This window comes from Sciurus carolinensis, chromosome 1 (assembly GCF_902686445.1).
Source record: "Sciurus carolinensis chromosome 1, mSciCar1.2, whole genome shotgun sequence".
NCBI lineage: Eukaryota > Metazoa > Chordata > Mammalia > Rodentia > Sciuridae > Sciurus > Sciurus carolinensis.
This window is the reverse complement of record NC_062213.1, coordinates 129,100,611-129,125,841: the sequence shown is the minus strand read 5'-3', so window position 1 is coordinate 129,125,841 and position 25,231 is coordinate 129,100,611. Positions and strand designations below refer to the sequence as shown.

Below are 25,231 nucleotides of genomic sequence, written 5' to 3'. Positions count from 1 at the left end.
GGCTTTGGGAAGTAATTAAACAGGAATAGTGGTATGAAGGCTGTGGGAGTTTGAAGACTTGAGCAGTGCAGCTGCTTATTAGGAAAGAGAAAGGTCAGTGTTGACCAATAGAAAGTATTAAAAAAATAAATAAAGACTTGTACTTCATGTGTTCCAGCATATTGCCTGTGACATTTGATCATGCGACTTTTTTCCTCATGTATCCCCAACTCTCTGGTAGTCACTCTGAGCTATAGGTCTGGGTACCTGTTGGTATACAATCAACTGTGGATGCTTGGTCTGGCCAGATATTACCACTGTGTCTGAACTAATTTAAGGAGTTAGAAGTCTCAGACTTGTATATGTTATAGGTTAATTGCTTTAAAAAAATTAGTGCCAGAATATTCTCTAAAAATGAAACTTTCCTGGAAGCAAGAAAAACAAAACAACAAAACAAACTAATCTGATTGAACAATTTAAAAGGAGAGGTATAGGACAGGAAACAGGTAGCCAGAGAGGGATTCCTTTAGAAGACTTGAAAACCCCTACAACGTGGTTTTTGAATGTACTAAAAACCTTGATTTGTTAGTTTCTTGCTTCCTTCCCTTCCCTCTTTCTCTTTCTCCCTCTTTTTCCCCACTTCAGATACTAAGTAGTGCTATATCGCACTTTTAAAAGGTATTAGGATAGAAATTTTTAATTATATTTTTTGGGGGTCACTATTGTTCAGAATAAGAACATTCAGTTTTCCTTAAAATTTTCTTTTTATTAGCAACTACAAGAAATGGATGAACGAAGGACTATTAAACTCAGTGAGTGTTACAGAGGATTCGCAGATTCAGAACGCAAAGTTATTCCTATCATTTCAAAATGTTTGGAAGGAATGATTCTTGCAGCAAAATCAGTTGATGAAAGAAGAGTAAGTGCTATGTAATTGTCTTTGAATAAGTGCATTTGGTTTAGGTATATAGTTTAATGAAATGGGTTGGGAAAGGAGTTATCCGATGGGTATTTTGTTCTAAATTATATTCTATGGAAGAAAGTTAAGCAATTTGTTAGTTAGACTTTTTTTGGATTCTAAGAATCATTCTAACTGCTAAAATTCTGGCTTAAAAATTTTTTTTTTTCAAGACTTTTCCTTTCCCCACTAATTTTTAATATCAATCCAAGAGTATAGGTGTAAACTGTGTGTTACAGTTCTATTACACTGTTAGTTAGCTGAAAGTTTAGAAAAGGATGTGGTCAGATCTAGAGTTGCCTGAGTTAACTTTAACACAAGATTTTGTACTTAAGCTGAATTGAGAAACAAGGGTAAGCTGGGTGTTGTGGCATATGCCTGTAATACCAGCTCCTCAGGAGGCCGAGGGAGTAGGATTGAAAGTTCAAGGCCAACCTGGGCAACTTAGACCCTGTCTCAAAATAAAAATAGGAAGAACTTGGGGTATAGCTCAGTTGTAGAGCTATACCCCCAGTGCCTAGTATATGTGTAAGGCCCTGGTACTTCGTAGTACAATTTCCAGTATTATAAAAAAGAAAAAAGAAACATGAATAGTATGTGGAAAAATGAACCAAGAGAAAGAGGAAAGAGGGCATTATGAGTAGAGGAAATGGCTTGATTTATTTCCCTTGAGGAAATAAAATCCCATCACATTGTATCTTGATTTTAGTACAATCAAATCTAGTATCGTTTCTTAGTAAATGTTGATTAACCAAAAAGCATGATTAGCAGAAATTCAGAGTACAAGGAAAGAGAAAGTTGGAGGAGAATCATATATGTACAACATACTGTAGTGTTCACAGTAAGCCTGTCAAACTTATCAAGTACGCATTAGTGAGAATCCATCTTATAGCAACTAATAGAATCCTTATGTTTAATGAAGAGGATTTTTGACTTTTTAAATTGGGAATTCTAGTATTTCCATATTGCTGGATCCAAAGTTAGGTACTTTCTGTTCTCTGACTCTTCTTATTCTTACCCTTTTGTAAGTGATTGCTGAGGGAAAGATTAGTGACAAAAGTAGGAAATGACTTAAGGATGACTTTTGACTAAATGACAGGCAAAGTGTGCTGCTAACAGAAACAGGAAGCAGAAGAACCAAGTATTCTCTTTGAAAATGAGAGTAAGACGTCAGTGACACATTCAAATAGAGATAAGTATGTCTAGAGGGTGATATAGTACTTACATGAGTTTTTAAGTTTTAGGTGAACAGTATTAAACTTTGTATTTTCACACTTGCTTTTTGCACTAAGATCTCCCCATTGCTCTGCTACTATTCCACAGAATGTATTTAATACATTTTATTTATCCTTCCCTCCTTTAGATGAATGAAAGTCTTTCTACTTACCTCTTTAATGATTAGATGCTCTTCATTCTAAAGTTCAGCTTCTTTCTAGACATCCTTTAAAGCAAAAGGTCTTTTTCCTTTGAAACTAATCATAATTTCTACTTGATAAGAACTGTTTTCTGTATTCTTTTTGTCAGGTCTTCCTAGCCAGTTCAGTAGTCATCAGATGAATTTTGAGGGGGAAAGCTACATTTCATGACTTTTATAAATTGGTAATTTATTTTCAAGTTAGTATATTTTGGATATATTTAGGATTTACTGCCAGTTCACGGGAAGGCATTATTCACTTTAAACCTTTGATTATTCCTATAGAATTATTTCTTTTAATGTATTTGTTTCCTCGTACCAGTTAAAGTTTTGAAAACTAATGTAGTATTATGAGCAAATAAAATGGTTAAAAAAAGTTTGTTTCTTGTGTATAGGACTCTCAAATGGTGGTAGACTCCTTCAAGTCTGGTTTTGAACCTCCAGGAGACTTTCCATTTGAAGATTATAGCCAGCATATTTATAGAACCATTTCTGATGGAACTATCAGTGCATCCAAACCGGAGAGTGGGAAAGTGGATGCCAAAACCACAGTAGGAAAGGCCAAGGGCAAATTGTGGCTCTTTGGAAAGAAGCCAAAGGTAAAAGTCATAAAATTCCTATATGCTAATCACATCTTTTTAGTAGGTTAGTTAAATCAATGTAGGTATTGAATGGATAATAATTCACTATTAATGGAGGATAAATATTTTTACTTTGAATGGTTCATTTAACCTTTCAGTTACAGGAAACTGAAAAAATTATTTCCAGATTTTACATTTGACCACTTAAAATGAATAAGAATATTAACTAAGTTGTTAATATCTAGTTTAGTTTTATGTTTTTGAAATTTTATTTTTGTGTAGTTTCCATCAGAGTTTCTAAGGAAACATAAGTTAACTGAATGACCACAAAAATCACAGTCCTCAATTGGAGTGAATGATTAACCACAATAATATGTCAAATTAGATCTTGTAGATTGTACTAATTGTCTGTATCATCTGTTGAGTTTTTAGTGGGAAAAGCTCAGTGTTCTTGATTAATTGCAGTTTAAAAACAAAAAACTCTAGTTAGCTAAGAGAATTTTACTCTTGTTAAAACCCAGCCTTTTACATGTTATTTATTTTAGGCAAGTAAACCTAACCCAGCAGACTAGCAAATGGAATGGATGACTGCTTTGTCTTTCTTATTTATATGTTGATTCTGATAGTGTTGCTATATATATAGTTTATATTTTATTAAAGTATATTTGATTATTTTAATTTATTCCTTTGATCTTGTATAAGTGTAGATAAAAATATAACTCAAATTAATATGCCTACAAATATATTTAAAAGCACAATTATAATTCACCCAGGCTTTATTCATGTTCTTAATAATATTGTCCAGTCAAGAAGTTAAGGGGTTAGAACTTTTTTTTTTTTTGTCAGATTAGAGTAGCTAGGAGAGCTTTACAATGCAAGGAATATAAAGAATATTGAAGTTTATTTAAGAGAGATGAAGTAAGGAAGAAATACAGTCTGAGGAGAAAGCCATGACTATAATAAATTTTTTTTGCTTATTTGTGATAATAATCAGAAACATTTAATATTTTATGTATGGTTTCTTTAGTTATAGATAGTGTTTTGCCCTATACAGGTTAAGTATAACCTGCATAGGAATCCATGATGGTGCTAATATTCTAGATTTCTAGAATATCATAGAAATCCAAAGAGAATTTTATCTAGGTCATATTATTCTAACATTATAATTTGTGTACTCTGTTTTTAATCTGTCAGCTTGTAAAAAATGGTCAAGTGAAATGGTATATTTTAAAAATTTTGACTTTTAAAAATGATAGTTTTGGGCAAAACTGAGTTTACTTATAATATTTTTATAGAAAAATTTATTGAAGGTATATTTTATGAAAAGTATGTTACCAAAACTAGAATTTTCATTTAGGAAAAAACTATGCACATTTGGCTTATTGATTCCTTTCTTTATTTCCATATTAGCCACAGTCCCCACCCTTAACCCCTACTAGTTTATTCACATCCAGTACTCCTAATGGGTCCCAGTTTCTCACATTCTCCATTGAGCCCGTGCATTATTGTATGAATGAAATAAAAACAGGGAAGCCCAGAATTCCTTCTTTCAGAAGCCTCAAAAGAGGGGTAAGTTTAATAATGGGTTAAAATGCATGATGGCCTATTGTGTGTGTAGTGTGGCTTTTAATACTCTCCACCCTCATTATAAGGCTCTCTCCTGTCAAGACATAGTTTTAAAACACCACAGAATTAAGTATAGCTGCCCTCAAAGTTAAAAACAACTCCTCTTTATAACATTTGAAATGCTCAACCATAAAAGAATGGTGTTATAAAGAGGGTGCTGGGTACCATCATATTTTAGCTATTTTTTTTTTTTTTGTTTATGTGAAATTATATGTTCACCATTGTCTTGTAATGTATTTACATTTTTAAGACTTTCAGTAATTTGTCACTGGAGTTACTCATGTAATGATTTGTCACCAAATCTGACTTTACCTGCCACTTTATAAAGTAGTATATTGTTGATAATAAAGTGCCAAGTTTAATTTTAATTGCCCCATTTAACTCTTAGAAACAAAACATGATTTCCAGTTGTTTAATACAAAATAATGATAGGTACATTAAATGTAAAGATTGATTATAGATCAAATTAATATATTAAAAGGTAACTTTGTAAATTATAAAGCCTATAAAAGTACTTAGGTATTATTGAGTAATATTTACATGGAATTTGTATTCTTGATCTAAAAAATAATTTTTTATCAGAATTTTCCCTTTATTCTTTTTTTAATTGGCCAGCCTTTTGACATTTACTTATTCCTAATGATATTCTGCAAATGAAAATTTATAGAATAGTGAAATGCAAATACAATATTAAATTATTTTTTAGTAACAACCATTTACTACAGGTAAATGTTATTTCATTTTGTTAGTGAGGCTGGTTTTTTCTTTTCCTTCCTCCCTTCTTCCTTTCTCTTTCTCTCCCTTCTCCCTCCCTGCTTTCCTCATTTCCCTCTCTCCCTGGCTTCACTTCCTGTTTCCCAACTTCCCTCCCTTCTTCTCTTCTTTCTTCCCTCCCAGGGTCTTGTGCATGCAAATAAGCATTTGCTCTACCATTGACCTGTATCTCCATCCTATTATTTTTCTTGTTTATGTTTTATTTTTAGGATGTGCTTTACATATTCATAACCAGTAATTCAGATTCACTTATAGGAATTGTATGGCTATTTGTAAAACATAGGTATGATAACCCACAGGTGATAAATCTTACAAGTGTTATAAGAAGTCCAGTCATTAACATTAATATGTTAAAGTTGGGTTCTTTCCTTTTTCCTTTTCCTCTTTCCTGTGCTGCCTGCCTTTCTTTTCTTCCCTGTTTTTCTTCCTTTCTGTAGCCCTTTCTGACATCAAAGTGCATTTTGGTCACTTGGAGAACCAAATATATTATTTGTTTAGGGCAAGATTACATTATCAACTACAATTTCCCTTAAAATAACACAACAAACCTCACTGATGTCAGTAATGCAGCAGAAATGTTCCTATGTGTTACTTCCTTTTTCTGACTTCTTTTTTTCTTTCATTGACTTGAACTACTTTGCATCTACCTTACCTAATTCTGTATGTGTGCAATATAGGTAGGACTTTTGAATAGTGCAAATGGAAAAATTTGTATTATACTTATAGGCATGCTGGTTGTCACTTTTAAAAGTTCTTAATCCTTGTTTGAAACATTTGAAGGAATCATGTTTGGAATTTCTTTTCCTGAGTTATGAAGGTAGCATTAATTCCCATATTACCTCTATGTGTCAGAGATATAAAGTATGATTCCATGAAAAATTAGAAATGTGAGAGAAGCTTAAATATGTGTCATCTTTATTCTTACTTAATAGTTTGCAGGTAGATTTTTACAACTGCAGAACTTAAAACTACTTGCTTGGTTATTTGTTTTATATTTATATAGTTCTTTAATTTAAAATATTCATACATTGTCTTTATAGAGGCCTAGTTTTAGAAGGCAGAAATCTCCTCTCAGTTTTAGTATTATTTATTGTACCAAAGAAGAAAGCTATGTGCAAGATAGAAAATATGATAGACCAACCAACTAGGGGATTGGAGAGTGGAGCAAGGAGGGAAGTATACTATAATTTGAGGTTGAGAAATTTCTTTGTTTTGATTGGTATTTGTTAGTTTACTAGATAAAATTTTCAAAATTAACCATAGAAATGTTTTTATTCTACTTAAAAATTATGTCAATATAGAAAAACACAAAAGGAAGAAAGTAAGCTTTAATAAGCCAGTTTGTTTTTTTTTCCCATGGATTTTTCAGTCTGTTAAGCTTACAGAATAGGCCTTGAGGTTTCTTAAAGCTAGTGATTGGTACCATTCAGTTCATAAACTCTTGTTTTGAATTATATTAGTTGGACTTTTTTTTCCTAAATAACTTTGCCTTTAAAAAATTATCAATTTAAAAATTTTCTTTATTCTTTTTCTCCTCCACCTGCCTTTTGGTACTGGGGTTTCTTTGTTTTAAAAAGAAAACTAGTGTTTTAGTGTCAGTAGGGATATGAGAAATAGTGATTAATATTGCTGAGTTTAACAGCGATACCAGTAGATCTTATCTGAGGGTGAATATCTATAATTGCCCTCCGTGACATCAAGTTCTAACCATTAATGGACATTTGGGGAATATACCCAAACTTGACTGCTAATATACAAACTAATCATTTGTACACTCTAACTACTTCACTTGAACTTTATTTAGTACTTCTTTTTAAAAGTAATATATTATCTAGCAATAATGAGTCATTTTTCATCTAAATTATTCATGACAATAGACTTCCAGAATTATTTTTTTAAGATTTAAAGTATTCAGAGTATAGTTCTCAAAATTTGTCCTATTTTAAAGTGAAATACACCTAATTATTTAATTGCCAAATTTCCCTCTTAGCTCTTTTGTATTTATTAAGATGTAATGGGTATTAAAATTTTTGGTTTATAGGTATATAATAATTGTGTATGAGAGTACGGTTTCTTTGCATTGAACATATTTTACTTTAAAAAATACACAAAATATCTTTCTAATATTTTTACAAAGAATTGAATTTCTTACATCCTCACCTAAAGCCAGTGTATAAATTTATTTTCCACTTGATAATAAAACCAATTAAAGGGGGCTATAGCTCAGTTGGTAGAGTGCTTGCTTACAAGCACAAGGCCCTGGGTTTAATCCCCAGCACTGCCAAAAAAAAAAAAAAAAAAAAAAAAAATACCATCAAGTTTTACAATTAAAAAAAAAAAACAATTAAAAATGAAACATTTGATTTTTCACCTATAATTATCTTACTCTTTTCTCTAAAAGATGTTCTTATAAAAATTAGAAAAAAAACTTCATCACTGAGAAATTTAGCAGTTGAAAATTATTATAAAAGTCAAATAAGTACTAAAACGGTTTTGCTTCTTATCCTATATGTAATTTTGTTAATAACATTTAAGGAAGGCCACAAATATCTTTCCTTAATTTGAATATTTTTTCCCTCATCAGCAATTTTTCCATAGCAGAATAAATTGTTTTTCTTTCTTGAAACTACTGACAGTCTAAAGAATGTTAAGCTAAATTCAGAAAGATAATGAATAGCAAATGTCTTTTCTTATCGTCATAACCATTATTATGTGGCCAACTCATCAGAGATAAGGGGTAGATATTTTTGCCAGATATTTGTTAAAATTTATTATTTTTTTTTATGTGAAATTATAGCTGACATTTCACCCTCTTCTCTTAAAACATAATTTTGCCCAGTTTCTTGGCACATACCTGTAATCCCAGCTACTCAGGAAGATATGGCAGGAGGATCACAAGTTCAAGATCTGCTTGGGCAACTTAGCAACACCCTGGCTCAAAATAAAATTTTTGAGATGTAGTTGAGTGACAGAGTGCTTGCATGGCACGTGTAAGGTCCTGAATTCAATCCTCAATACTACCAAAAAACAAAACAAAACAAAAAATGTCATGATTTAGAGAATAAGAAAAAATGAAAAGTTTTAAAGCTGTTAGCTAAAATGCAATGAATGTGAAGATTAGTTTTGTAAAACTTGCTGCATATTGTGGATCACTGTGTGTGTATTTGTGTATGATAGATGTTACACCAGTTGCAGAATTCTTTTAACCCTTAGAATATGTCTGTATGTGTGTGTGCACTTGTGGGTGGTATTTATGTAGTATAAGAGTATCATAGTAGGACTCTTTAGATTGTTTCATATTTCAAAAAGAATAAATGCTAAAATTGTAGTTATGTTTTTTATTGTTATTTTTCAAGCATATGGATTTCAGAATAAAACCGAAAAAAAACTTGTTTTCAAAGTGAAATTCAATCTATATATTTGTGTCTGTTAGGAAATATGTATAGGAAACTTGATTATGGGTAACAGTTATTAAATTGTGGTGGTAATGTGTTTTTTTAGTTTCTGTACATTTAAAAAAGCACCTTAAAATTGAAGTAAAGATGTTACCTTTACCAAACCATGATATATTTAAATTCAAAACAGTCTTTCGAACTATAAAAATCCAGATACAGTGTTTTCTTTAATGCACTGGAAAGGCACATTCTGTTTTTTTAGTTACTTCACATAAGATGTCCTTTTAAATCACTAATTTTAGATCTTTTATATTCACCTTTTCAGAGCTTAGTATTTTTAAGAATGAAGAGCTGTATGAGTAAAATCCACTTAAATAAAAATTCTGAAAGAAAATGCATGGTTCCTGATAGAATGATTACTCTTTACTTTTGAGTTTTAGTTAAACTTAGAAAATATCTGCCCATTATCATCAGTGTATGTTTTATTATTTTTTTTGCAAGTAATTTGCTTTTCCAAAATGTGCTTAAAATTGTTTTTTTTCTGGCATAATTGTTTGGATTGTGAAATGTACCTGATTTATTTTAATATTATAAAATATAGGTTATTGCATCTTCTATATTATAGTTTCATGTGAATAATTTACCATTTCTTTCTGTTTTCATTGAACTATTCAGTGGTCGGTGAAGATGGTAAGCCTCGTGTGCTGATATATATACTGTGCCAACATTAAGTAATCTCAAAACATTGTTTTGTTTAATTTAAAACAAGTGGTAAAGTACATCCCACATTATCACCTTGTGTTTTTTCTTTTTATAATTTGATCCATAGTCCAACATATACCAGTACCTCTCAGTGTCATAGAGTATAAAATAATGTGGTTAATTGTCATAGACCATTAAGTTTTTAAATGTCATTGGGTGGAGTCCTTGTCATGTTATAGTGAAGAATAAAATTATATTACATATTATTTTAAGGGTTACATGTGTGTTAGAGCTGGGTGTGGTGGTACACTCCTGTAATCCCAGTGACTCAGGAGACTGAGGCAAAAGGATTGCAAATTTGAGGCCAACCTAAGCAATTCGGTGAGGTCCCAAAGAACTTAGTGAGACCATGCATCAAAATAAAACATAAAAAGGGCTGGGGATGTGGCTCAGTGGTTAGGCACCCGGGTTCAATCCCTAGTAAAAAAAAAAAAGGGGGGGGGGTTACATGATAGAGCAAAATTTCATGCTATATGCAAAAGAAAAATTTAGCAAAAATAAATATTCTTAGCATTCTTTTAAAAGTTCATGTAAAGTTTATTCGAGTTTGTCTTCTGTACTGTTAGATTTCTCCAAAAAGAAAGAAAATTTACCTCATTTTATTATGAAGGCAGTGCTGTTTTTCTGTACCACTGAAGGGAAACAGAAACACAAATAATCTGTGTGTTTGTGTGTGTGTGTGTGTATTGAAATTTTCACTATTTCATACATTAATGGAGCTGCATTATGAAGAACTAAACGAAAATCATTGGGAGTTCTATAGGAAGCTGTATAAAATAAATTTTGGAAAATAGACTGCTCTTTTATACAGTTAAAATTTAACCTTTTAAAATTTCCTTATAGTAAGAAAGTTTATTAACTACCTCAGAGGGCTTCTTTACATCTATAGGAAACTGAGTTTATTCTCATATTCTATGTAAGAGTGGGTCATAATGTTGAAATGGGATATTAGAAATTCGGGTGCCTAGGCTAGGCACAGTGCCACACACTTAAAATCTCAGCTACTTAGGAGTCTGAGGCAGAAGGATTGCAAATTTGAGGCCCGCTTGGGCAATTTAGTGAGACAAAGTGCTTCATAATAAAAAATATAAAGGACTGGGGATGTAACTTAGTAGAACACCCTTGAGTTCAGTGTGCAGTACCCTGTGTGTGTGGGATGAGAGGAATGCAGGTACTGTAGGAATCTGATGTTAATAAATTTGATTAAAAGGTTTGATTAGGGATACGTGGAAATCTGGCAGATTTACTCCTGGGAAATTGTCAGTTTTTAAATATTAATCCCCCCCCCCCCAAAGCCTACTGCAGAAATGTCTATTTTTAAATACTGTTTTCTCCATTATGTTAGGGCATTTTTATTTATTTATTTATTTTTGTGGTGCTGGGATTTGAAACAGGCAAGCACTTCACCACCAAGCTACATCCTCAGCACCATGTATTTCTTCATTAAGGAAATTTTCAAGGTTTTCAGAAATATTCTAAAAACTATAAATTAAAAAAGTTTGTGTTTGGCACATACGTAATAGTTTAAAACCTCTGCCCCAGATTAGAATACATCTGGCTTGTGTTGAAAATTACTAAATTTAAAAGAACTTTAAATAGGAAATTTTGCCATTCATTTAATTAGGTCAGATTTAGTTACTTGACATTGTTACCTCTGATGACTGGTAGATAAAAAGCAAAGGATACTTAGGATGCTTTACCTTTTGTAGGCAAGTTTGTTGAATATCCTTAGTAGGCAGGCCACTGGAGAATGATTCTAAGGACTCTGTTATTAAATGTTACATTTGGTCATGATTCACCTTAAAAATGAGTTTTCTTTAAAGGTAAATGAAGCCAGGTGTGGTGGTGCATGCCTGTATTCCCAGCAGTCTGAGAGGTGGGAGCAGGAGGATCACAAGTTCAAAGTCATCCTTAACAACCTTAGTGAGACCCTGTTTCAAAATAAAAAATAAGCTGGGCATGATGGCTTACGTTTGTAATCCCAGCAACACAGGAGACTAAGGTAGGAGGATTGCCAGCCTCAGCAACCTAGCCTCTTTTTCAAAATTAAAAATAAATAAATAGGACTGAGGATGTGGCACAGTAGTTAAGTGCCCCTAGGTTCAATCCTTATATCAAAGGAACAAAGAAAAGTAAGTGAAGCATTCTTATGGATTGTAATACAAAGCTACTTAGCATATAAGTGACCTGAAGACAAGAGTACATTTCTTCCCCATTTTGACAAGCACTTTAAAAAATTAGACTATATTCATTGTTTTTTTTTTTTTTTTTTTTTTTTGGTTGAAGATGTACCTTTTGTTATTTATTGACATGTGGTGCTGAAGATTGAACCCAGTGCCTCACTTGTGCTAGGCAAGTGCGCTACCACTGAGTCACATCCCCAGCCCTATATTCATATTCTTAAAATAACCATTTTAAAAAAGAAAAATGAAAAATAATAGGTATCATTAATTTGGGAAGTACCTAAATAATAAATGTTAACATTAAATGGGTTTCATAGTTGCTAATATTTGTTCTGTTATAATTTCTAATATAGCTAAAGTAACAGTGGCTAAAAACATTTAAGAGAAAAAAGACATCATTTGAATAAAAAGTTTACATTTAAATACCAACACTTTTTCTTAACATAATTTCTCGACTCTCAGAACGTCAAGAAAGGAGCTGGAATTGTGTCTTAGTGGTAGAGCACTTGCCTAGCATGTGTGAGGCACTGTGTTCGATCTTCAGCACCACATAAAAACATATAAATAAAATAAAGGTATTGTGTCCATCTACAACTAAAAAATATATTTAAAAAAAATCAACAAACTTTTTGACACCAAGAATCCTTCCTAAAGAATGGTTAGATCCTTTCTTCGGATTATGTCTTTCTTCCAGATATAGCTGAAGTATGTTATTTGTTTTTATGTAAGGAAAATGCAAAGTATACTCCACATAGAAATGTAATTGTTATTCATTGGATAGTTCTACCTTTTGTTTTTTAATGATCAGATATGTCTTGATTCTGAAGAATGGTTTAATGAATGTAATCAAAGACTATAATGCAGTATTGAAGTGCATTTCATTAATTAGTTGTTTTTATGAGGTAAGTTGCTTACTGAACTCAGTTTTGTAAGTTCTACATGTTTTTAGTTTGAACATTTTGGCATCCTAAATATGGCAATGGGTTTGATTTGAAAAGGTGGTGATGTGCAGTTTTCGAAGTAACTTGTACAGATAAGAAATGTTATGTGTTTCCATTTTGTTGTTGTTGCTGTAAGAAAATTCATATGTATTCATTTTAACTCTGCCAAGACTTGAAAGTAATGTGATACTAGTAATTACCAGTCATCTATATTTGGTTATATTTTTAAATATTTTGTTTTATGGTTTTAAGAAATGACTGAAATGTGAGTTCTTCAATATAATTGCTTTCATCAGTACACACATCTATGTAGATTTGTTTCTTTATTTTTTAAAAGGGGGCTATTTAAGACATTTGAAATTAAACTTTAAATTTGCATATATTCTTATTTTATAGTAAATTTTAAAAATAAAATTTCCTGAAAATGTCTTTAATAATGATTTAGATCTTCTTTTCAGGGCCCAGCACTAGAAGATTTCAGTCATCTGCCACCAGAACAGAGACGCAAAAAACTGCAGCAGCGCATTGATGAACTTAACAGGGAGCTACAGAAAGAATCAGACCAAAAGTAGTGTTCCTTTAAATCCATTCTATCATTATTTCTTCAGAATCTACTTTGAATGATATGTATATAGATGGTTTCAAAATTGTAACTTCCTAGGCTAGGGAGGTAGCTCAGTGGTAGAGTGTGTGCCTAACATGTACAGGGACCTGATTTTGATCTCTAGGCACACACAAAAAGAATAAAATTGGGCATCCTATTTGAAATGTCTTTTGAGAGAAATATATACTCCAGCAAAAATTTTGTTTGCTGTGTCATAGATGAAAATGAAATGTCAGGGATTTTGTTTAATTACAGATTAGATGCTTATTAATACATACTTATTCCTTCCATAAATTTATAAAATAGCTTTGTGATTCGTTTTCAAGAGTAGTTTCACCAATGCTAACCACCTCTTATGCTTGAAAAATTTTTATTTTGTATTGTTATATACATTCAGTTCAACAGCAGCCTGAGGCTATAATTATTTTGTTGGCTGCAAAACATGTTGGCAACTGGGTGCAGTGGCACACACTTATAATCCCAGTGGTATCCAGTGATTCGGAAGACTGAGGCAGGAAGATCGCAGGTTTAAAACCAGCCTCAGCAACTTGGAGAGGCCTTGAGCAACTCAGTGAGACCCTGTCTATAAATAAAAATATTAAAAAGGGCTGGGGATGTGGCTCAATGGTTAAGTGCACCAATCCCTGGTACTAAAAAAAAAAAATGTTAGATATTGCTCCATCATTTATAGCTTCATATTTGCTCACTTGTACTTTAATTTTTTTCTTTTCCAAATTTTCCTTTATTCAACTGAACACAGTTATTTATGATGAATAAAGGGTGATTACAATGAATTGGTGACTTACTGAACATAATATTGGGACTTAAACTTAAGTATGAAAGATTGAAGATTGAAGTTTTGATGTTGAAAATTGTGTATCAGGAGCCAGGCATGGTGTTGCATGCCTGTAATCTCAACAACTTGGAGGCAGAGGCAGAAGGATTGCAAGTTCAAGGCCAGCCTGAGCAACCTAGTGAGACTGTGTCTCAAAAAGGCTAAAGATGTAGCTCAGTCGTAAAGTTCCCTTGGGTTCAACCCCCAGTAAACCCCACCCCCCAAGTTGTATCAAGTGTGATAGATACATAAATGAAATTTTATAGTACAGTCAATGCTCATTATTCACAGTAGCTAATGGTCTGTAAAGTTACCATGAGCGCTAAATTATTGAATACTAAAACAGTACTAAAACTTGGGGAAAGGGAAATACAGTGTTAGGTGCCAAGTAACCACTGGTCCAACCTTTTCATCAACAGATAGATACATAGCCTTGTTTTATATATGTTTCTGTCTAAAGACACCTTCTTTAATATATATTGTTGATTCATTAACTTTGAACCCTGCCAATGACAATGTAACTCATGCTTAACAATGCTTACATAAGACTTGATTTCTCTATAAGTAACATTATAGCCTTCTTGTGCTGAGGAACACTAGACAACACTTTAGCACTGTGTATGGGAGCCATTGTAAACATCCATATCACCAACCAAAAGCACAAAAATTGTGAAGAACATGGCACTACATAAACAGGTTGCAAAAAGGCCACTTGTTCAGAATATGAGAGCAAAAACAAGAAGGCAAAGTATCTCCTTGCATGACGACAGCTGGAAATGTGAATGTTCCTCCAGTGACTCAAATATTTCTCTGACTTGTGTGTGTCCATAAGTGACCAGGAAAGCACTTTGAATACCAGTTTGGGGATTACAAATAAATTTTAACAGACAAATTTGCAAGTACAGAAACTGAAAAATGAACATAAACTGTATTAGTATAAAGAATTTTAGGATGTTTAAAGTATTTACTTGAGCAGTATATAAATAGTCTGGAAAATTATAACATTAGGTCTAATATTTCATGCTTACCATTTATAATAGCCTGTGTGAGGACTAGAGAAGAAAATATAAAAATAAAGAAAACATAGTCCTTGATCCTAAGAAGTTCACACTTTAAATGGAGAACAAGACTGACAACTTAATTTTTACCCACGCTGGATTGTGATAGCTGCTAATATGAGATACAAACTTCTAAGGGAACTTAGAGGAAAGAATGATGAAGTTTTACTGAGCTATTTAGGAAAGACTTCACCTGGGGAGAGAGTTGGGAAGAGAGGACTGTGGTCTAGGAAATAAATGTTTATGGAAGGATTATTTTGTACCAGGTACTGAGCTAGGCATTTTACATGCAACACATTTTTGAATTCTTGAAAATAGCCCTCTGAAGTTGTCATTCCTATCATGTAGATGAAGAAACCGGGTATGAAATAAATACATTTTTTATCTAAGATTAGATAGCTGGGAAATGTCAGAGTTAACATTGCAACGCTAGCCAGCTTGTCTTCAACAAGCTGAAGCATTGGAATTGAACGTTAATAGAATAGGATTTTGTTAATTAAAGAAGAAAGTGAGGAAGGGAAGAAGCATTCAGGGGTGTGGGGAGAGGCAAGAATAAAAGCACAGAAATGTGTTCTTGCTGAGGTTTGGAATTCTTTCTAATCCAGGAAAACTTTATTAAAAATTATATGGACTGTATTATCAGAGAATGAGGGTGAAAAGATGTAAGACGACTTAAGAAAAGTCTTGAATGCTCTTTTGTGGAGTGCTGTAGATATTGGGGAATTCTGACTTTTTTTGGGGGGGATAGTACTGGGGATTGAACCTATGGCTTCATGCATGCTAGGCAAGTGCTCTAAGCAACTCTGTATTCTAAAGAAAGGTAAAAGTTCTATGAAGAGTAGACAACGAAGGATATTAGAGATAGGGACACTAGTTAGGGAATTTCATAACAGTTCCTGTGAGTGATGCCAAGAACCTAGATTAAATCGTGGCATGGAACAGAAAGGAGGAATAGACAGGAATCATTTAAAAGCAAAGTAGGGTGAACTTTTTACCTGATTGGATATCAGAGGAGAGAAAAACAAGAGATTTTAATGCCTTATAGCTCAGGATAGTAATGTAGAATTAATTGAAACAGTAAGAAAAACAAATTTAGGGCAAAGATAATGGTTTTATTTATGTTAATTTTTGAAATATGTGAAAAAATATTGGAAGTGTACAGTTGAGTTTGGAAATATAAATCTAGGACTTGAGAGAGAAAGAGGATATACATTTCAGAATCTTCTGAAGATAGGTGGTATTAAAACAGTAAGAAAGCTTCTTCAAAGAGGAGTGTAGGTTGAGATGAGAAGAAACCTCTGTCATTTTATGTAACAGACATTTAAAAGTTAAAGAAGGAGAAGGAGGCAATGAGAGACATTATAAGAAAGCAGAACTGAGGAGGAGAGAAAGAAAATGTAACCTCTAGGTCAAGAAGGAAAAGACATGTTAGTTAATAGTGTCAGATGTTAGAGTCAAGGAGCTGTGATTGGGCATAACGTTGTAGGGTGATTAGAGAAGAGGAGATGGGTTAAGAGGAATCAGCAAATGACTGATAGTAGAGGGAAGGGGGCAAATTAAAATGGTATTCCTATTTCTAGCATAGATGAGTGGGAAGATAGTGGTGATGTGTGAACTGGGATAAGGAACACTGGTTGAATAGAGTAGCTGGGTAGGAATATGAATTTCATTTGGAACATAATGGGCTTAAAAATATTTGAATATTTTGCCAACTGTTTTGTAAAACTTTTATGTGCGTATGTGTGTATATGTTTATATAAATATATATAGGCATATATATGTATGTCTATACACATGCATATATAATTTCCTTTAAGAAAAATGAACTTACTCTGTTTTAGTATTACAAGTTTTTTAAATTTAAAATTTCCATAAATCACTAACTCTGTATACATCATAAGCTTTATGCAAATTGTCTTTAATTAGATAATATTTGACTAAACTTTAAAGAGATGCAACTACTTAAGATTAAGCTGCACTTGAATTCCCAAAGTCAAATGAAACTCTTATCTAAAAGCACATGAGGGGCTGGGGTTATGACTCAGTGGTGGAGTGCTTACCTCACACATAAGAGGCACTGGGTTCGATCCTCAGCACCACATAAAAATAAATAAAGGTATTGTATTCATCTACAACTAAAAATATTTTTAAAAATAAATAAAATAGAAGCACATGAAGTGAATAAAACTGTGATTTCCTTCTCCTTTTCAGAGATGCACTCAACAAAATGAAAGATGTATATGAGAAAAATCCACAAATGGGGGATCCAGGGAGTCTGCAGCCTAAATTAGCAGAGACTATGAATAACATTGACCGCCTAAGAATGGAAATCCATAAGAATGAGGTAAATTTAGTTTACTTGTTTGTGATAAATTATTTTCATAAGCTTTGTTATGATAAATTGGTTTTTGCTAAAATTAATGTCCTAGTACTTATATTTAATTTTAAAGTTCTAAAAAGTATATCATTATGGTGTATAATCTTTAGTTTATGCCTCATTGATTTTTAATTTTAAACCTTTATATAAAACTAAATATTTATGCTATTATTTAAAAATGAGCTATAAAGTTGATCATTAACCAAACTGGAACAAAGATTTCTTGTCTCCAAGAATCACATAATTGGCCAGGTGCAGTGGCACATGCCTGTAATCCCTGTGACTGGGGAGACAGAGGCAAGATCTCGAGTTCAAAGCCAGCCTCAGCAACTTAGTGAGACCCTGTCTCTAAATAAAATATAAAAAGGGTTGAGGATGTGGCTCAGTGGTTAAGTGCCCCTGAGTTCAATACCTGGTACCAAAAAAAAATCACATAATTATAAAAACTCAAAGCACATTTAAAAAAATTTTTTATTTTTAGTTGTAGATACACACAATACCATTATTTTATTTATTCATTTTATGTGGCGCTGAGGATCAAACCCAGTGCCTTACATGTGTGAGGCAAGTGCTCTACCTCTGAGTCACATCTTTAAATGCAGGGTATCTTAAGAGTTTTTGAACATAATTTATTGAACTTGGTTTTTTTGTTCTTTTTTGTTTTTTCCATAAGGCTTGGCTTTCTGAAGTTGAAGGCAAAACAGGTGGGAGAGGAGACAGACGACACAGCAGTGACATAAATCATCTTGTTACACAGGGACGAGAAAGGTTACTATTTTTGCATTTTTATAGGTGTTTCTTCTGTTTTCCAAACTTTCCTCACCCCTTTGTTCTAAACTTCATACAGTTATCTAATTTAATGAGTTTGGCATTTAATAATTTAATTTTCTTGAACCTAAGTAATTTTCTGAACCTTTAACATTAGTTGTAGATGTAGCCTTAAATTCTAGTCTATCATGCATCCAAAACCAGAGCTAGGAACAAAGAAAATTCTTGGAGCTACAATCTGGATCATAGGAACCTTAGACATGGGAAGATTTCCATATGGCTTAGATAGAGCTGGGTAACTTTTTTTTTTATTTTTAAGATCAGTAGTTTTTATTTGTTTGTTTTTTGCATGGGAGCCCATTGAGAAAAAAAATAAAATTATGAAACTTTTGGGAAATGTTTCTCTTTCTTCCTCCAACCCAAAATAAAATGGCTTTTTGAGTATTAGAAGTCACACTGAGCTACTTAATTTCTTCTCCTTTGTCCAAATAACTGGCATTTATTACACCTGGGGTCTAGAGTATGCCAGGCATTGTGCTAAGGGCTTCATGTGCTTGTGGCCAGTCATTCAGTTGGAATTGGGTAACTTATGCTGAAGAAAAATTTTGTTAGTTACTCAAAATTTTGTGGAAAAAAGCAGGGAGGGGTGTATGTTGTTAGTTTAGACCACCACTTCTAACTTGGCATTTTGCCAGGTTTCCATGTTTTCGCATCACTTCATGTAATTAATATATATGTATGTTCATACATACATATATATTTCTCCATAGTAAAAATTCCACAAATTAGGGTTCATCTTAGAGAAGAATTTGAATATTTTGGTTTATTATTTAATCACAGTGTAATTTGAACAAGTTCATTTTTAATATTTCCCACATCTCAGTTTTCTGAAATATATAATTGAGGTTCAAGTACCCATCCTACAGTGTTCTTAGTAATACAGGCAATAATACATAAAGCATATGGTAGTATGTCCTTCTCAAATATTAGTTCCTTCATTTTCTCTCTCTCCCCATCACTTTTTTTTAATATTTTTATTAGTCGTTAATGAACCTTTATTTATTTATTTATTGTAAACAAATGGGATACATGTTGTTTCTCTGCCTGCACATGGCGTAAAGGCATACCATTTGTGTAATCATAAATTTACATAGGGTAATGTTGTTTGATTCATTCTGTTATTTTTTCCCTTCCCCCCACCCCTCCCACCCCTCTTTTCCCTCTATACAGTTCTTCCTTCCTCCATTCTTGCCCCCCTCCCTAACCCTAACTCTAACCCTAACACTAACCCCTCCCACCCCCATTATGTGTCATCATCCACTTATTAGCGATATCATTCGTCCTTTGGTTTTTTGAGATTGGCTTATCTCACTTAGCATGATATTCTCCAATTTCATCCATTTGCCTGCAAATGCCATAATTTTATCATTCTTCATGGCTGAGTAATATTCCATTGTATATATATACCACATTTTCTTTACCCATTCATCAACTGAAGGACATCTCGGTTGGTTCCACAATCTGGCTTTTGTGAACTGAGCAGCTATGAACATTGATGTGGCTATATCTCTGTAGTATGCTGATTTTAAGTCCTTTGGGTATAGGCCAAGGAGTGGGATAGCTGGGTCAAATGGTGGTTCCATTCCAAGTTTTCTAAGGAGTCTCCACACTGCTTTCCAGAGTGGCTGCACTAGTTTGCAGCCCCACGAGCAATGTATGAGTGTACCTTTCTCCCCACATCCTCGCCAACCCCTGTTGTTGCTTGTATTCTTGATAATCGCCATTCTAATTGGGGTGAGATGGAATCTTAGGGTGGTTTTGATTTGCATGAACCTTTATTTATTTATTTGTATGTGGTGCTGACAATCGAACCCAGTGCTTCACACATGCTAAGCAAGTGCTCTCTACCACTGAGCCACAACCCCAGTCCTCCCCATCACTTCTTAAAACAATTCGTATCTTCAGTAGCCTCAAGAGAGATCCTCAGGCTAGATACAGTGGTGCATACCTGTAATCCCAGCTACTCAGGAAGCTGAGGCAAGAGGATCACAAGTTCAAGGCCAACCTGGGCAACTTAATGAGACCCTACATCAAAATAAAATTTAAAAAGAACACACAAATAACTGTTGTCTTTTGTTTTTGTTTTGGTATTAGATAAAACCAGATTAGTCTTTCTGGCATGTGTTATATAAAAATGTGGCTTTTGGCCTCACTGAAAGTGTTGCTAAATCAAATCCTAAAATTTTTCCATTCAGTAACTTAATATTTTAGCAAAAACTTTTTAACATTTTTTTCATCGATATAAAATATTTTTAAAAATGCTTTTGTCGTATCTGTTCTTTTGGATTTTCTAAGTTATTAACTTCCCCAGTACCATGGTTAATTGGAAATTAACTTTGTTTTGTTTTCATTAGGAGTCTCTTGACTTTAAGTAGCAGAATGAATACTCTCATAATCAGCTTAGAGTAAAAATGGGTTTCACTGGATTATTTGAAGGAGAACCCAGATGACATCCGTAGGTCTTGGTTTCTTTCTATCTCTCAGCTGTCCCTTAAGTGTTGACTTCATTTTAGGCTCTGTTTGGTGATCCTCCAAAGCTCTAGGCAGTTTACCTCCAGGTTCAAAGTGAAAAGCGGGTGAACTTCTTTTCTAGCAGTCTCAGGCAGAGTTCTCTATGTACTGCTTATTCCTGATTGAGTTATAGCACGGTTGATAAAATGTTCATTCCCATCACACAAGTACTGTGCTCATGTCATCCTCTCTGGATCCACACTAGAAATTACTTTATGGGCAGGGTAGGTTCCCAGAGATATTGTAGTTTTTCTTTTTGTGACGGATCTGGTATGATGGAAGACAACTACTACATTTTTCCATTTTATCTTTAGACCCCAGTGATAGTGAGATGTACTTACTGAATATTCCTGTGTGCCTGGATCATTGTAATCTTTTAATTTTTTTTTTAATTTCAGAAAGTTTCAGCTTCAATTTATATAGTCAACATTTAAAAAAATAGGGCTTAATGTGAAATCATGTCATCTATATCTGATTTTCTGAACTGATCCTTAGATCAACTTTTATAGATAATAGGTGAAGAGTTCTCATGTTTGTGATACTTGACAAAGATAATTTGTGGTTTTTAGTCCTGAGGGAAGTTACACTGATGATGCAAACCAAGAAGTCCGTGGGCCACCTCAACAGCATGGTCACCATGAGTTTGATGATGAATTTGAGGATGATGACCCCTTGCCTGCTATTGGACATTGCAAAGCTATCTACCCTTTTGATGGTATGATGTTCTTATTATATTTGATAAAATAGGTTCCTTAAAGTCTAAGTGCATTGTCACTTACTTTAGTCCTTAGCTGAATAATACATTATCAGAAAATTGTAACTCCACTTCATTAATATGTATACTTTTGTTTTAATTATTATTTTTTCCACACCTGGAATTGAAAGAAAATTACCTGTTATTAACGCCTAATTTAGGTTATTTTCTGTCAACTTTGGTCGATACAGAATATCTCTCCAGAACTTACTAATACTTTCATGTGTTCAACATAGTTGAAGCACCTTGGCATATAACCCAATCTAGGAAGTGGATAGCTGGCAGATGTCACTTCATGTTCCTTGCAGTTTATTAACATAGAGAGACCGGTGTAAAGCATGGTTGAATGCTATCATTATATCCTAACTGCAGGCCACCATTTCAGGTGAAAGCTGGAGAGAAAGTGGTAGCTTCTGACAATGCCAGCTCTTCTGTGGTATTTGGAAATAAATTTTGTGAGGGAAGTAAGGCTTTTTGGCTTTCTGCTGCAGGTTTTTAATTATCCTTCCTTCTTTTTGGACCCTGAAAAATCCTTTTCTTAATTAACACAAGAGCAGAGTAACATCTTCATAAATAAGTTGTAAAATGATAGGTAGTGTAAGGTCTTTCTTCACCCACCCATTGTGTTGTTTTTGAAATTTAGTAAAGAGGTTGGGAAAGTAGTTAGTGTTCAAGTGCATGCCTATCGTGTTTGAGGCCCTGGGTGTGATTCCCAGCATAGCCAAAATATAAACTCATAAAATATCTTTAGTTACTCCTCATTCTGAGCAAATATATTAGATTTGAGAGTTTTCTAATGTATTCTAGAGAGTAGGAAAGGATTTTAGCATATGTTGAATGAGGATTTTACTTAGGAACACTGTTGGGAGATTGAGAGTAGTTGAGGGTGATGAAAGAAAGGGAATCCTGAGACTGATGAGGTCTTGAAGTTTGTGCTTTGGAGTTATTCTGCTTCTGCTATCACCATAGTTAAATCTGTATTTTTCTGTTTTCTTCAAACTATATCCTTTTTTTCTTCCCACCTTCCTACTGTCCTGTTATTATTTTCCTGAACCATACCTTGTGAATTTTTGATAGTAGCAGTACTCCAAATCAGGAAAGTATTACAATTGGAATAGTAAAATAGAAGTTAGAATACCTTGTCAAATCCCATGTCACTGTACCTCACTTCATCTTTTGCATAGGGGTAATAGGTTTATGTGTAGTTCAAATGAGAAAGTGTGTGAAAGTGTTGGATAAACTAGAAAACATTATAGAAATATTATTGCTAGTGAGAATCAGTGAGCTCATGGGTAGGTATATTGAAATCTAGGATTTATGTATTTTTGTGTATTTAAAACTTTTATTAAAAATAATCACTGTGCTTAAATTATGCTTGTGCTGTGAAAACTCTCATCTAGGACATAATGAAGGTACTCTGGCAATGAAAGAAGGTGAAGTTCTATACATTATTGAGGAGGACAAAGGTGATGGATGGACAAGAGCCAGGAGACAGAATGGTGAAGAGGGCTACGTTCCGACATCATACATAGATGTAACTCTAGAGAAAAACAGTAAAGGTGCAGTAACTTATATCTAAACTAACCAGGCATCTTTGTGCCATGTATGACATAAATAAATGGTATGATATAAATGATAACATAAAATGAAAACACATTCAACAGGTCAGAAAAAATAAGAAAACCTAAAAGGGCATCCCAATTTATTGTTCACTATGTGAGCTGAATGCAGGCTTGATCTTAAAAGATGTGAATATCACAAGAGGCTGTTTTTGTGATGCCTTTCTGTTTGAGTAATGTTGTGTGAAGCTTAATTGATGCCTTTGCTTTATGTCCTGCTTAAGTCTCTGTGAAGGATTTGTGTTTTTCTGCCTTATAAATATAGAATTTGGCTTATTGGGAAGGAATCCATAGGTAGAATGCTCCCCCATCTGCTTTACTTCAGAAGACACAGTGACTGGTGAATTCACATAAGTAAAACTGCTCTGAAATGCTGTAGAAAATTGACTTCCAAAAAGAGTGATTTGTTGTAGGTGTTTGAATTTGTAGCTTCAGTATTTAGGGAAAAAAGTAATAGTTAGATAATAGCATAATCATTTTCATTTTCCTCCCTATTCTTAACATTGGTTTCCTAAAGGAAGAAAATAAGCACTTAGTTTATAATCTAAGTAGTAGTTTAATCAAGAAATCTACAAAATGTATCACCTGGTCTAGCTCTCTCTCTCTCTCTTTTTTTTTTTTTTTTTTTTTTTTTTTCCCTTGTGATACAAGGGATTGAACCCAGGGCCTCTTGCCATGCTAGCATGCATTCACAGTTCTTACCATTTATGGCCTCAGCCACAAATGGATCAGCAGTTATTAAAATAGATTTTTTTCCAATTAATTTCAGCAATTAATTTGTGATCCTCCTGCCTCAACCTCCTCGGTTGCTAGGATTACAGGCATGTGCCACTATGCCCTGCCTGGTCTAGCTCTTATCTGAATAAAATAGCTTTAAGACCTGAAAATGTTTCCAGATTTACTGGTAATTTTCAGTAATGCACAAAATTCCTTCCAAATTAATCTTATGCTGTGTTTTTCATCTTGCAAATGTTTTTGGGGAATATCATTTTAGTGATTATTTAGCATTTAGCAGGAAAATGTATTCTAAATCAGTGAAGGTAGAGGAAATCTTGAATGGAGAACTACTGGCAATGTTTACTTTTATAAGTGAAACAACTTTTTTGACTAAGCTGAGGGAAGATATCTGTGCTACCATTTATGGCCTCATTTTAGCTAGATCAGCAGTTATTAAAATAGATTTTTTTTTTCCAATTAATTTCAGCAGGCATTTGTTGGAAACACTGTACAATCAAGTATTGTGTGTGCTAGTCATATGATCACACCCTGAATTAATTGTGTGGGGAAGCAAAGGGAGGAAGCAATGAGATTGGTCCTTGATTTTGCTCATGTTTCACATTTTTCTGGTATTTTCAGTAGCTGACTATAATGATTGTAGAGACATTTGGGACAGACACTTTAAGCTGAACACCCCTTTTGGTTTTACCAAAGGTCTTCAGTAATTCTTCTTTTCTTTTTCCTCCTGGACTGCAGGTTCCTGAAGAGGGTTTCTGAGGAAATGGGCAAGATGTTGAAGGAGGTTACATGCAGCTGCTTTTGGGGGGAGGGTATTAGAGTTGTCAGGCACAAAGAGTGAGAGAAGCAAGTTGCATGAGTGCATGCAGACTTTTTTTTTTTTTTTTTTTTTTACTAACTTCATTAGCACTTCCATACATTGTTTTAAAAAATTGTTATAATACCAATCCTTAAATACCTAGTTCACAATTAACATAGAAGAAAGAAAAGGGCCAATAATGGCTGACCCTTTTTTTCCATTTATTTTACTGGCATCCAAATCACAAAGAATGCAGAGCTGTCATAAAAATTTGTCTTATATTTGATTGTCTTAATAAGACTGTCTCCATCCAGCTCTATTTTAATTGGTTTTTAGACCCATTGTCTGTTAGAATCCTTGCCATGTGTCAATGTCTGCCTGCGCCATCTCCATGCTTGCTTAACATCCTGTTGCATGTCTAGAAGTGATCAGACTTAGATTTTTCAGGCATGTCTTTATAATCCCTTGTTTATGTCAAAGCCTTTGTTTTGTTTTACA

The 25,231-nt window shown here is 33.5% G+C and overlaps 1 protein-coding gene across 3 annotated transcripts in view; it reads left to right on the top strand.

Annotated features, from left to right (window-relative positions):
- Window positions 1–24,807, top strand: part of Fnbp1l (formin binding protein 1 like) — a 120,910-nt gene extending 96,103 nt beyond the window's left edge. Inside the window, exons 8-16 of one of the 3 annotated variants that reach the window (XM_047547348.1) lie at window positions 752–898; window positions 2,747–2,950; window positions 4,343–4,501; window positions 9,403–9,417; window positions 13,072–13,181; window positions 17,322–17,454; window positions 18,161–18,255; window positions 21,396–21,541; window positions 22,981–23,828. In XM_047547348.1, the coding sequence (XP_047403304.1) occupies window positions 752–898; window positions 2,747–2,950; window positions 4,343–4,501; window positions 9,403–9,417; window positions 13,072–13,181; window positions 17,322–17,454; window positions 18,161–18,255; window positions 21,396–21,541; window positions 22,981–23,159 (1,188 nt within the window). In that variant the 3' untranslated portion in view covers window positions 23,160–23,828. Of the gene's footprint in view, window positions 1–751; window positions 899–2,746; window positions 2,951–4,342; window positions 4,502–9,402; window positions 9,418–13,071; window positions 13,182–17,321; window positions 17,455–18,160; window positions 18,256–21,395; window positions 21,542–22,980; window positions 23,829–24,672 lie in introns of those variants that run through there. The other 2 variants (XM_047547345.1, XM_047547342.1) reach the window with 2 other exon arrangements.
- Window positions 24,808–25,231: the final 424 nt, after the last annotated feature.